General features: G+C 53.1%; 1 protein-coding gene across 1 annotated transcript; it reads left to right on the plus strand.

Moving 5' to 3' along the window:
• Window positions 1-256: 256 nt before the first annotated feature.
• On the plus strand, window positions 257-4849 carry LOC141042894 (uncharacterized). Its single transcript, XM_073511804.1, has 4 exons — window positions 257-2027; window positions 3291-4086; window positions 4190-4313; window positions 4418-4849. The coding sequence occupies exons 1-4, from the start codon at window positions 257-259 to the stop codon at window positions 4847-4849; spliced, it is 3123 nt and encodes a 1040-aa protein (XP_073367905.1).
• Window positions 4850-13363: the final 8514 nt, after the last annotated feature.

Below are 13363 nucleotides of genomic sequence, written 5' to 3' on the forward strand. Positions count from 1 at the left end.
CTCCCGAATGGTATAAATATCATGGATGTGGATATTTTTATTACCTGCAAAAGACGTTGTTATTTTTTAATTAATAAGCCAGAAATATTAACTCAGAATTGACACTGACCAAAAGGTAACCTCTTGTTAGACTAAGTATATATTAGATATACGTGTTGTAACATAACTGGTATTTGTACGGTTCCCTCTTATAAATATATGACAGCCGTACCCACCAAGGGTATCGAGCATTGTTCCAAACCCTAGTTTCTCTAACATGGTATCAGACGACGCGTTCGATCCGCGCCGTGCTTCCGCCTCTTCTGCCGCCGCCGTGCCGCCTCCGTCAACCCTGGCGACGGAATCACCTTTCATGGCCTCCACGCCGCCCGCCTGGGCCCGTCCGGCTGCATCGGGCTCGCGTCCACCAGCGCCCCGATCGCCCGCGATGCATCCATCGCTCGCCCATGATGCATCTCTGGCGCCGAACTCCTACGGCGCCTCTGCACAGCAGCCCCGTGATGGATTGATCTCCTGTGTGCAGCCCCGTGATGGATTGATCTCCCGTGATGTGTCTCTGCCGCAGCACTTCTACAACACCTCTGCGTCGCTGCCCTACGGCGGGACTCCGTCTCGTGATATGCCGCCGGCTTCAGGCTCCCATGGTGCCCCCGTCCAGGTGCCCTACGGGGGGCCGTATCCCGCGCCATACGTCGCGCCGTCGCCGGCGCAGTATGCTCCGTCCTCCGCGGTGCCCTACAAGGCGTCGTATGGCGCGCCCTACGCCGCTCCTGCGCCGTACGTCGCGCCGCCCCTGCAGCCCTACGTGTCGCACGTCGCGTCGCTGCAGCCCTACGGCGTACCTCCTACGGCGCCCTACGGTCATCACCAACACTACCGTCCGTCTCCGTCGGCCGATGCGCTGATTCCGTACAGTGCTCCTCCGACGTACGACTCGCAGCTCTCCGCATCGGCGACTGAACCAGGACCTTTCCACTTCGCTCACCTAGTGACGGTGAAGCTCTCTGCTGACAACTACCTCCTGTGGCGCGCTCAGGTGTTGCCGCTGATGCGTAGTCACTACCTTGAGGGGTATGTCGATGGTACGCTGCCGTGTCCCCCGGCCATGGTTCCGGTGCCCTCGGCCGCTGGTGGCTCCGTCATGGTGTCCAACCCTGCTCATCGTCGGTGGATCGCTCAGGATCAAGCTATTCTGGGTGCCATTCAGTCCTCGCTCACACCCTCCGTGGCCGGCATGGTGGTCTTTGCCGCGACGTCGAGGGATGCATGGGCCACGCTCGACTCCAGCTTTTCCTCGCAGTCGCTGGCCCGTTCCTCTGCCATTCGTAACCAGCTGGGTGAGGTCAAGAAAAATGACCTCTCCGTCACGGCCTTCTTCAACAAGGTCAAAAGTTTGGCTGATACACTATCGTCTATTGGGAAGCCTCTTCGTGATGAGGAGTTTACTTCGTTCATTCTCAATGGGCTTGATGAGGACTATGATTCTCTCGTTGAAAACATTAATGGACGTGACACACCGATGCCGCCTCGCGATCTCTATGCACGCCTTCTCAACACCGAACAGAGGCTCGCTGCTCGCCGCTCCGTTGGCGTCTACACGCAGGGCCCTTCTGCGAACGCTGCTCTCCGCGGGGGCGCCCGCGGTGCCAAGCAGAAGGCGCCGCCGACCTCAGGCAACCAGCCCCGTCCGCCCGCTCCATCTCCGACGGCTGGCCGCAAGCGGCTCCACTGCGAGGCATGTGGTGGTGGGGTTGAGTGTCAACTCTGCGGCATCGAGGGGCACTTGGCGTCTCGCTGCCATCGTCGCTTTAAACGAGATTTTCTTGGCATTGGGAACAATGGGAAGGGCAATGAGAAGCAAGCTGCTCTCGCTACACCGGATCCCGGGTTCACTCCTTCATACTCGGTGGATCCTGCCTGGTACATGGATATGGGCGCTACGGACCATTTGACGAGTCAGCTTGACAAGCTGGCCACTCGCCAGCCCTACACCGGTCACGATCAGGTCCGCACGGCCAATGGATCAGGTATGCCCATCTCACATGTTGGTCAGGCATCTCTTCTTTCACGTACCACTAAAACCTTGCATCTGCTTGATGTCCTTCGTGTTCCCTCAATCACACGTAGTTTACTCTCGGTTCCTAAATTAACTCATGACAACAATGTGTTTGTTGAGTTTCACCCTTTCCATTTTTTTGTTAAGGACCGGGACACGAGGGACGTTCTTCTTAGTGGTCGAGCTCGCGACGGCTTATACGCACTTGATGTGCCACGAGTCTCTCAAGTTTTCAGTGGTGTTCGGGTGTCGTCGTCGCAGTGGCACTCTCGCCTTGGCCACCCCGCTACTCCCATTGTGCGCCATGTGCTTCATCGCCATCATCTTCCTGTTGAGTCGAGTAATAAGGAGTTTCTAGTGTGTGATGCTTGTCAACAAGGCAAGAGTCATCAGTTGCCTTTTTCTATATCAAGTCGTGTTGTCACGGCTCCTCTTGAACTTGTGTTTTCAGACGTGTGGGGCTATGCCCAAACTTCTGTTAGTGGTCACAACTATTATGTCAGTTTCATCGATGCTTTCAGTCACTTTACTTGGATTTATCTTATTAAGCGCAAATCTGATGTGTTTCATGTCTTTATGCAATTTCAAGCACATGTTGAACGATTGCTTAAGCACAAAATTATCCATGTTCAGTCAGACTGGGGGGGTGAGTATCGTAATCTTAACACCTTCTTTCAGAAGCTTGGCATCTCACACCATGTGTCTTGTCCTCATACACATCAGCAGAACGGTGCAGCTGAGCGCAAACACCGTCACATAGTTGAAACTGGCCTGACACTTCTTGCACATGCTTCTGTCCCGTTTCGGTTCTGGAGCGATGCTTTTGTTACTGCCTGTTTTTTGATAAACAGGATTCCCACACGACGCCTTCACATGAAGTCTCCACTCGAAGTGTTGCTTAATGAAACTCCAGATTACTCCCTCCTCAAAGTGTTCGGCTGTGCTTGTTGGCCGCATCTTCGTCCGTACAATAAGCATAAACTTGTGTATCGATCTAAACAATGTGTGTTTCTTGGGTACAGTCCTCTCCACAAAGGTTACAAGTGTCTTCACATCCCGTCAAATCGTGTTTACATTTCTCGTGATGTTGTGTTCGATGAGACTGTCTTCCCGTTTTCCACGCTCACATCACCCACCGATACTCCCGTCACTGAGTTGCACTCTTTTCCAGTTTTGCCTGATCAATTTGTGGATGCTGCATATTCTCCTCTGTTGTTGCCTAACCATGGTGCAGGGACTGGACGAGGCGCTCGACTTGAGCTTCTGGATGATGATATGGCCACAACTGCGCCAGTTGCTGCTACGCCGGATGAGGCGCTCGACGAGGCTGCCCCCGCCACTACCCCGCTTGACCCCGACGTCGATCACGCGTGCATGCCCCATGCACGAGGATCCGACGGGGTGACCAAGTCGCCGGGGCCAGCGGCCTCGCTGTCGCCTGGGCCGGCCGAACCTACGGAGCTGTCGGCCGGGCCGGCTGGACCCGCGGCGCTCTCCCCTGAGCCGGAGGCCTCGCAGGTCACCGAGTCTTTGTCGCCTGGTCCGTCGACGCCGATCACGCCCGGTCTGTCTTCGCCGACCCTGACCGTGCCACCGGATGCGTCTGTTGACTCGCCCGCCGGTGCGTCCTCCTCGCCGCTGATGGATAGTGGCTCCTCTGGTATGGCAGCTCCAGCGCCACCTCCGCCTGTCGTCCTGCGTCCCCATACTCGCAGCAAAAGTGGCATCTTCCAACCGAAGAAGCGCACTGACGGCACTGTCGCGTGGCTTGCAGCCTGTGTGGCACATGCTGAGGCTGACCCTACGACTGAACCACGACATTTTCGAGCGGCGCTAGGCATCCCGCATTGGCGTGCTGCGATGGAGCAGGAGATTCATGCCCTTCAAAGAAACAACACTTGGCGTCTTGTTCCACCTCCATCTGGTGTTAATATCATTGACTCTAAATGGGTATTCAAGGTGAAGAAACATGCTGATGGCTCCATTGAGAGGTACAAGGCACGCCTGGTTGCTAAGGGGTTCAAACATCGGTATGGCATTGATTATGAAGACACATTCAGTCCTGTTATTAAACCAACTACTATTCGTGTTCTTCTCTCTTTGGCTGTTACTCGCGGATGGTCGCTTCGACAGCTTGATGTTCAGAATGCCTTTCTCCATGGAGTTCTGGAAGAAGAGGTTTATATGCGTCAGCCACCAGGTTTTGTTGACCCTGCTCAGCCACATCATTTATGTCGCCTTGTCAAAGCTCTCTACGGTTTGAAGCAGGCCCCGCGTGCGTGGCATGCCCGTCTTGGCGCTGCTCTTCGTGCGCATGGGTTTGTTCCTTCTACAGCAGACACGTCTCTGTTTATTCTACAGCGACCTGAGGTGACTATGTACATTCTGGTATATGTTGATGACATCATCCTTGTCAGTTCGTCTGCTTCTGCTACAGATCGGCTTGTGTCCTCTCTTGGTGATGAGTTTGCTGTTAAGGATCTTGGGAGACTGCATTATTTTCTGGGCCTAGAGGTTCTTCATTCTGATGGTGGCTTGACTCTTACTCAGAAGAAGTACTCTCAGGATCTCCTGCGTCGTGCCGGTATGTTGCAGTGCAAGTCTGCTACGACTCCCATGTCTGCTACAGACAAACTGACAGCTCTTGCTGGTGACTTGCTTGCTCCTGAGGATGCCACAGAGTACCGCAGCATTGTGGGTGGACTGCAGTACTTGCTCATTACTCGACCAGACATATCATTTGCAGTTAACCGTGTGTGCCAGTATCTTCATGCACCACGTGATTCTCACTGATCAGCTGTTAAGCACATCTTGCGCTATGTTCGTCACACTGGTTCATATGGTCTCCATCTTTAGCCTGCGCGTTCTGGAATGATCTCAGCATTTTCTGATGCCGACTGGGCTGGTTGTCCTGATGATCGGCGATCCACGGGGGGACATGCTGTGTTCTTTGGGCCTAACTTGATCGCCTGGCAAGCTCGCAAGCAAGCTACGGTGTCTCGGAGTAGTACCGAAGCTGAGTACAAAGCTGTTGCTAATGCCACAGCTGAGATCATGTGGGTGCAGTCATTGCTTCGAGAGTTGAAGGTCTCCCCAACTCAGCCGCCTGTTCTTTGGTGTGATAACATCGGTGCAACATACCTTTCATCCAATCCAGTATTTCATGCCCGAACGAAGCACATCGAAGTTGACTATCATTTTGTGAGGGAACGTGTTGCTCAGAAGCTCCTTCAGATTAAGTTTGTTTCTTCGAAGGATCAGCTTGCTGATATTTTCACTAAACCCTTGCCCTTGCCTTCTTTTGAAGGATGTTGTCGCAACCTTAACCTTCTGAGTGTTTCAGGACATAGTTAAGATTGAGGGAGGGTGTTAGACTAAGTATATATTAGATATACGTGTTGTAACATAACTGGTATTTGTACGGTTCCCTCTTATAAATATATGACAGCCGTACCCACCAAGGGTATCGAGCATTGTTCCAAACCCTAGTTTCTCTAACACCTCTCTTAAATGGAGTCGTAAATTGGGATAAAGTTAATCCATCTTGTAAATTTAATTTGCATGGAGTAAAAAGGTGGGATACGCTTCTTTTCTTTCGTGCTTTGGGAACGGGTCGCCATCTGCTTCTTGCTTTTTTAGGGAACCATCTGCCTCTTGCTAGGAACGGCAGAGAAATATATGGAAAACATGTTGAAATAGTCAAATCGAAAGATACATCTATGAAATAAAATGAACTACTCTAAATCACAAAAGAGGGCAATTGCCTCAATTTAGCCGGCACGTACGGCAGTAAAATAGGAGAGAGCAAAAGCAGAACACAATTACATAGATTATATGCCTCAACTCTGGAGCTTCATACCCACCAGTTGTGATCTCTTGCGTGTGAACTGCAGCAGCATACATGAATTTCTGTTGCAAAATCAAGACGATGTGAAAGCATAATGTGTTAGATGGCAAGAAGCTAAACTTAACCAAAATAGTAAAGTGAATCATGGAATGCAATAAAATATGAAAACGAAATAAGATTCATGGGAGTGGAAATGAAGAAGAGTAGCACGAATTGGATTGAAGCGAGAGATCTGTGGGATGAGAAAATTGCCTTGTCCATTAAACCAAGAATTTTAAGAGTCGTGAAGTGAATGGAAATATGAATCAAGAAGAAGCAGATGGTGGTACCTGAGAATAAATAGGTGGCCTGCTGCTCGCTTTCCTCACCCAAGATTGTGGCATACGTTTGGAGAATATGAAAAGAAACAAATAGGCAGCCAAGTGGTCACCTGCCTCGCTGGTGGCCTTCATGTGTGCCTAGTGCTATGAGGAGAGGAAAGGGTGAATCGTACTGTTAATTAGGAGGCAATGTACTGGTGCGCGTGTGCTAGTACGCAGCAATTATGGCAGCAGCAGAGTGCAGAGGAAGATGCGGGCAACCCTCAAAGCAAAATGGAACCAAACACATGAGATGGGTGGAGTTTCATTGATGTGGCTGCATGGCTAAGGTGGATACTGATTGATTGGCTGTTTTTGGAAACTGAATAATGATGTGGCACATCGCTGATGTGGACAGTGTGCATGGTGAGAGAATAGGGAGTAGTGGGGAGCAACTTCTTAAGAATGGTAGATATCATTTTGATCCTAGCATTAGAATAGCGTTGTTTGTGTGTGTGACACCCTGATATTTGGTCCGTTCTTTTTCTTTTGAATTTCTTTGGATTTTGCTTTGCAGTTCCTTTTCTGTGTCTTTGTGGTCTTGAAACCTGGGAAGATCATCTTTCATTCCTCTCCCAACTTGTTCATCACTCTCAAATCATTCCCAAGACCATGTCATTTCCATTCTAGCCCTATCCCAAAATTTATTTCTTGGGAATATTCCTTTTTCTATTAAAGGAATAACCCTGTTTGCCCTAGGTTGTGAAGCAACCTATATTTCTGTCATTCCCAAAATTCCCATGAAATTATCATAATTTTTTTGGATCATATCTTCCACAAATATATCAAAACCCTTCCTTTCCTAGTTCAAAGATAATTTAGGAATATTCATTTTCCTATTCTGTCCATAATAGCACTTCGTGAAGAAAGTGCTATTTATCTTTTCTTGATTGCCCACGAACTTTTTGAGCACTCTTTCATATCCAAATCATTGCCACATGCCAAATTTCAGCTACATATGCCTAGTCAATCTTCCTTGGCAAATTTCCAAAGTTTCTTTCAACAGAGATGCTTTGTGAAGGAACTACCAACTAGGCTAGTTCAAATGAGTTGAACTTTTTCCACATCTCCCATATGGTCAAATAACCACTCTCCACAAAATCTAAGCTCCATCCAACAATCCATGTGAGCACATCATCCAATCTTTGCTTCTAGTCATATTTTCAGTTTGTGAAGCAACTATATTTCATATTGCTCCATAATTGCCAAAATTTTACCATGACATGATCCTACCTATATAACTTCCCTCCACCAAATTTGAGCTCATTTGATTTAACCAATTGTTCTCAACAATTTTCCCAAGTTTTTGTCCAGTGAAGAGTATTGTGAAGGAAGTTCCATTTATATTTGTGCAAATGGTATGAAATTTATACAGTGCCTTCCTATGCCCAAATGATTATCCTCCACCAAATTTCAGTTCAATCCAGTCATCCATCTGAGTGCATATTCCATTTTCATTTTCTATCCAGATTGGCACATTGCAAAGCAAGTGCTATTTATCCCTCCAATTGAGCCGAACCTTTGTCACAGTGATCACCTTAGTGGACAATCATCCTCAGCCAAAATCCAAGCCCATTGGACTTGTGCATTGCCCATACCACTGACCAAACACCTTGCTGCTAATTAGGATTTGTGCTTAGTTCAGCCACCTCTTGGGCCACCCCAGTTGTCTCCTTGCTCCTAACATCTTCCGGGGGAGTTCCCAACCCACCAGACATGCCTGGGCCGCCTAGAATGCGTGGCAACTACACTCACGCGGTGACCACGCGCTGTCATGCCAAATTATGCGCTCTATGAGTTGGGGCCCTCGGCCACCATCCATTCATTGTGCTCTTGACACCACACCATGTCTACAGTGTCGCCCACACTGTCGGCGTTCTGGGAACAAGGGTACCCAGACTTGCCTGCCTGCGGCCCACGGCGTGGCTCCCTCGACGACCTGGTACGACCCATCTCCAAGACCACCAAGACAAGACCCTCACGAGGGGCCAAGCCTCACGAGGCGGACGACACCAAGACCTCCCTAGGGTGCGACCTCCCCAGGCGACCTGCCGAGAAGCGGAGATTTCTATGCAGGTACCCAGCCTCACGAGGCTACGATGACGTGAGCCATGACGACCAAGGCCAGGCGGGCGCCAGCGGGCCCAGAGGAGTCTGTTTCCTCTTTGGTGCTAAGGAGGCAAGGACAGGTGTGGGTTCCCGAGGAATCTCCCAAGGGTTTCCATTCCAGTGCAACAAGATCAGGACCACAGGCTTGGCAAGGAGGAGGTCATCACCGAGCCCATCGCTGCGTCACGACCAGAAGCTTTGCAGGCGAAGACCACCTTTCGTCAGGATTAGATGTATTACTTGTCTCCTTTCAAATTGGCCGTTGTGGGATCCCTTCCCTCCTAAGTTTTGGGGGAAGAGGACCAATGCCACTATAAATATAGCCTAGCCACCACCATAGAGAGGGATCCGCACCCAATCCAACCCTTTCAACCTTCACCAGAGCAGCCCTCACGAGGCTGTTCATCCTCTGTACTAGTTCATCCTCAACCCCTCATGAGCCCAATCCACCACAAAGCATAGTAGGGTTTTACACCGCAAGGTGGCCCGAACCTGGGTAAACTGCCGTGTTCAACTTCTTCATTGTCCACGCGAATCTGGCTAGGCTAGGCTATGGGGTGACGGGCTTTGAGCTTGAGAGGTTGAGATCTTCGCACACGCCCTAGAGTTCGAACCTTTCTTGGGTCTGCGGAGCCCTGAATCCGACATTTGGTGCGCCAGGTAGGGGGAGTGTCGAAGCCCAGCCTCCTCATCAGCCACGCTCCATCCTCGCCTTGCCACACCCATGGTGAGGGCCAGCCGAGCCCGCGTCGAGCGGTGGGTCGCGCGCCCCGATCAGACGGCACCATACAGCCGTGGCGTCTCCCTTCGAGCCCCGCTTTCCTCATCGCGCCATCGCCCACGGTAGGATTCGTCACCGACGCCCCCGCGTGGCGCAGCAGGTGTGCCGCCGCGCCTTCTGCCAGCGTCGCCACGGCGTCGTCCCTCTGTGCCACGCGGGGGCTAACGGGCGCGCAGGGCGCGCTCCTTGCGGCGCGCGATTATTGCGCTATCGCCCCGCCAACGGTGACCGTGCCATTTTGCTCGACCGGGTCACTGAGCTGCTCGACGTCGCCTGTTAGGGTACAGAGCGCCTGTGCCCCCCGCCCATGCCACGACCCTCGCCGAAGGCCCGGGCGTGCTCTTGCTGCGTTTGCTCGCCCCACTGGGGAGAGCCCGGTGGGCTGAATGGCGGAAAGGAGGCCAGTGGGGTACTCCCCTCGACCCAGGAACGCTCCCCCGAGCTTTGGGTGGGGTAGGCGGCCCACCGGGGGAGGCAGCGCGACGAGCCACTTTGTGGCCATCGTGACCCGCCGGCAGGGGCGGCAGTTGGCGAAGCCGAAGAGCGACACCCCGAAGGCCACAAACAGGTTCACGCCAGGGCCCAGACCACGCCGTTAAATGCCCTTCCCCCCGCTGCAATCTCCGCCCGTGACACTCTCACGTAATAATGAGTGGGGTTGTACACGCCCCAGAGTCTCCTGAGCGCTGCCCTAGAGCCTCACGGGGGATCCCACCCACGCCCAAGTGGAAGCCCCATGCCCCCCGCTGGCGGACGACACGGTCAATCAACGACTATGCCCACGCCTAGTGGAAGCACCATGCTCCGTGCTGGCTGCAAGACTAGAAGGGGAGCGTAGGTGCCGGATTCTTTGCTTTCTCTTGTAACCAAATTTGTTATTTCTTCTAGTGAATTCAAAGTTCTTGCGACTTTATTTGAAAAAAGGGGGGACTCGCTTTTTCTTCTCGCGGTGCTTCCACTCTTGATTTCCGTCTTTGCGAAAGATCATGGGCGCCCGTGGCTCCCTCCGTCGCACCTCACGAGCGGGGGCTAGGCACGACACACGGTTGGGTCAGCCCGGCGGCTCTGAGGATGCCCTCAAGGCCCAGGCCTCAGCCAACATAGACCTACCCGCGCGTACGCCTCTCCAGGACTTCAGCGTCCGGACCCTCGTGCGGCGCTCTCAAGCGAGACCAGCGTGTGCGTATGGCCCGAGGCCTTCAGCAAGTGCCTACCTCTGGACCTGGGCCGGACACCGCGACCCGACGTGACAATAACGGCCGCCCCAGCTCAGGGCCGCGGGCGCGCGAAAAGCAAAAGGAAGGCGACATCAGGGAGTACAATATCACTTGATACATCATAAAGAAGGTACTTCCAGAAAATGCTTTCGCATCCCCGCAGGGTCACATCCAAAGTCTTGACAGGAAATCAAAAAAACAAGCCTAGGAAGACCCGTTGTCACCATCGCTACTACCGTCGTCGTCATCGTCAGTCCCGCGTTCCTCGACCATAGGCGCGCCCATGTCCTCGGTAGGGGCGAGCTCCGCGATCAGGTCGTCCACATGATCCTCCACCCAGCCCGCCAGGGTGCCTTGGATCGCTCCGGGTACGGGGGCTATTGCGGCCTCGAAGTCGAAGTCCGGATCGAAGCGAAGAAGGTGGCTGAAGACACGCGAGAAGGCACACACAAGAAGGTCATGGCTCCTCTCCTCAATGATCTGACGCGCCTTCCCAGCCCTGCCTTCAAGGCATGCCACGACTTTGGTGAAGAAGCTAAGGTAACGGGCATCATCGGCAACGAGCGGGCTGGAGACGTTCTCCTCGCAAATACTGCTCAAGGCCTGGTTGGCCCTAAGCCCAAGGGCCTGGAACATTTGGGAGCGCTCGCGCTGCAGCATCCGGGCTCGGCTCGCCTCATCTGAAGCTTTCTCCATGAGGGAGGAAACACCTTCTACCTGCTTGTAAAGGAAGGGAAGCTCGGCCTCAGTAGTGGCCCGAGCCTCCCAAGCGGCTTTCTTGCACCGCTCCGCCGCAACTAGCTTGTCCTTGAGGCCATCGGCCTCGCCCTGCAGCTTGTCGCACCGCGTGTAGAAGCGAGCCTCCTAGAGCTCCAGCTTCCGGCGGTATTCCTCGGCAAGGGTTCTGTGGATCCCAGCCACATTCTTGTTAGCCTCCCTCTGGATCTTCGCCTCCTGGGAAGCGAGGGCGTCCTCGGCAGCAGCCACTTGGCACTCCATCACCTCTAGCCGCTCGTGCTCTAGGCTTTGCTCCACCGCCTCTAGTGCCAGCGCGTCCTCGAGCATGCGGGGCCTCGCCTCAATTGTGGGCGGCCCGTCCGCTGGGGCAGCGAGTGCAGCTATGCACGCCTGGACTTGTCGCTCGAGGATGGCATTCAAAGCTTGGAGCTCCTTCTCACGCCCCTCGGCCACTTCGCGCCAAGGGTCCGCAGCTCGGGCCTCCTCCAGGGCGACGTCGCGAGCCTGCCTCACCGCAGCCAGGGACGCCTCCGCCTCCGCACAAGCATGCTCGTGCTGTAGGCGGCCGAAGTTGATGGCGACCTCCAGCTGGCGCCATTCACGTGCCAGGTGTAGGCGCTTCACCTCGAGGCGGGCGTCAATGTCACCAAGCTCCACCCCGAGGCGGCCCAGCGTGCCTGACGGTGCTGCGCCCGCATACGAGCTCCAGCGCCAGGCATGGGCTCTCCTTCGTGTCCTGATCAGCTGGGGAGGTGTCTGAGGACTCGCCCACCTCAGGCAGGGGCCCGGGGGCTGGAACTCCTTCGCCCGCTCCTCTAGCCTAAGATGGGGCCCGACGCGGATTCACCCCGCTGCTTGGGGATGGCGCCGTCCCGCAGGTTGCCCAGCTTCTAGCAAGGATCAGTGGGGGAGCCCTTGGCATGACCCCCACACCCTGGAGACCGCCCCGAAAGAAAGATGTCGGGAATGCATTCCCGAGACCCCTCAGGGACGGGCTTGGTTCGGGTGCGGGCGCCTCCTTGTGCACAACCGCGCGACTCATGAGGCCTGAGCACGGCGGGACCAGTGCCCTCCGGAGGTGGCACTCGGGATGCGCTCGTTCCCTCATTGGAAGGGGTCCTGAGGTGCAAGAGTCAGGTAGTGATGCAGTATGCAACAATCAAGAGGAAGGCAAGGTACTTACTCATCCACAACGATCCACTTCCTCTTCTTCAGGGTCCTTGGGGCATGACTATGGCGGCTCCCGAGCTCCTTCCTCTTTCGGGCTGCCAGGGGATCCAGAGGACAGCAGCTGCATCCGCAGGCGGGGCGCCTTCCCTGACACCCACAGGGCTGAAGGTGGATGCCTGGGAGCGCATGGTGGAGTGCCCTCCCCCGCGGCCGCCCAAGGAGCGAGCACCTCAACGCTTTTGCGCCTTGGGGTCTGATGTCTACCACGCAACCTTCTTCTTGTAGATGTTGTTGGGCCTCCAAGTGCAGAGGTTTGTAGGACAGTAGCAAATTTCCCTCAAGTTGATGACCTAAGGTTTATCAATCTGTGGAAGGCGTAGGATGAAGATGGTCTCTCTGAAACAACCCTGCAACCAAATAACAAAGAGTCTCTTGTGTCCCCAACACACCCAATACAATGGTAAATTGTATAGGTGCACTAGTTCGGCGAAGATATGGTGATACAAGTGCAATATGGATGGTAGATATAGGTTTTTGTAATCTGAAAATATAAAAACATCAAGGTAGAAAGTGGTAAAAGTGAGCGTAAACGGTATTGCAATGCTAGGAAACAAGGCCTAGGGTTCATACTTTCACTAGTGCAAGTTCTCTCAACAATAATAACATAATTGGATCATATAACTATCCCTCAACATGCAACAAAGAGTCACTCCAAAGTCACTAATAGCGGAGAACAAACGAAGAGATTATTGTAGGGTACGAAACCACCTCAAAGTTATCCTTTCTGATCGATCTATTTAAGAGTCCGTAGTAAAATAGCACGAAGCTATTCTTTCCGTTCGATCTATCTTAGAGTTCGTACTAGAATAACACCTTAAGACACAAATCAACCAAAACCCTAATGTCACCTAGATACTCCAATGTCACCTCAAGTATCCGTGGGTACGATTATACGATATGCATCAGATAATCTCAGATCCATCTATTCAACCAACACAAAGAACTTCAAAGAGTGCCCCAAAGTTTCTACCGGAGATTCAAGACGAAAACGTGTGCAAACCCCTATGCATAAGTTCACAAGGTCAC

Source organism: Aegilops tauschii, chromosome 3 (genome assembly GCF_002575655.3).
Source record: "Aegilops tauschii subsp. strangulata cultivar AL8/78 chromosome 3, Aet v6.0, whole genome shotgun sequence".
Lineage (NCBI taxonomy): Eukaryota > Viridiplantae > Streptophyta > Magnoliopsida > Poales > Poaceae > Aegilops > Aegilops tauschii.

What these genes read in the sequence shown, in the direction of transcription:
- LOC141042894 (XM_073511804.1), top strand. Translation starts at nt 257, where the DNA reads ATGGTATCAGACGACGCGTTCGATCCGCGCCGTGCTTCCGCCTCTTCT. An exon ending in CCGCACGGCCAATGGATCAG is followed by an intron (nt 2,028 to 3,290) that starts GTATGCCCATCT and finishes ACCATGGTGCAG; the next exon opens with GGACTGGACGAGGCGCTCGA. An exon ending in CCTTGTCAAAGCTCTCTACG is followed by an intron (nt 4,314 to 4,417) that starts GTTTGAAGCAGG and finishes TTTATTCTACAG; the next exon opens with CGACCTGAGGTGACTATGTA.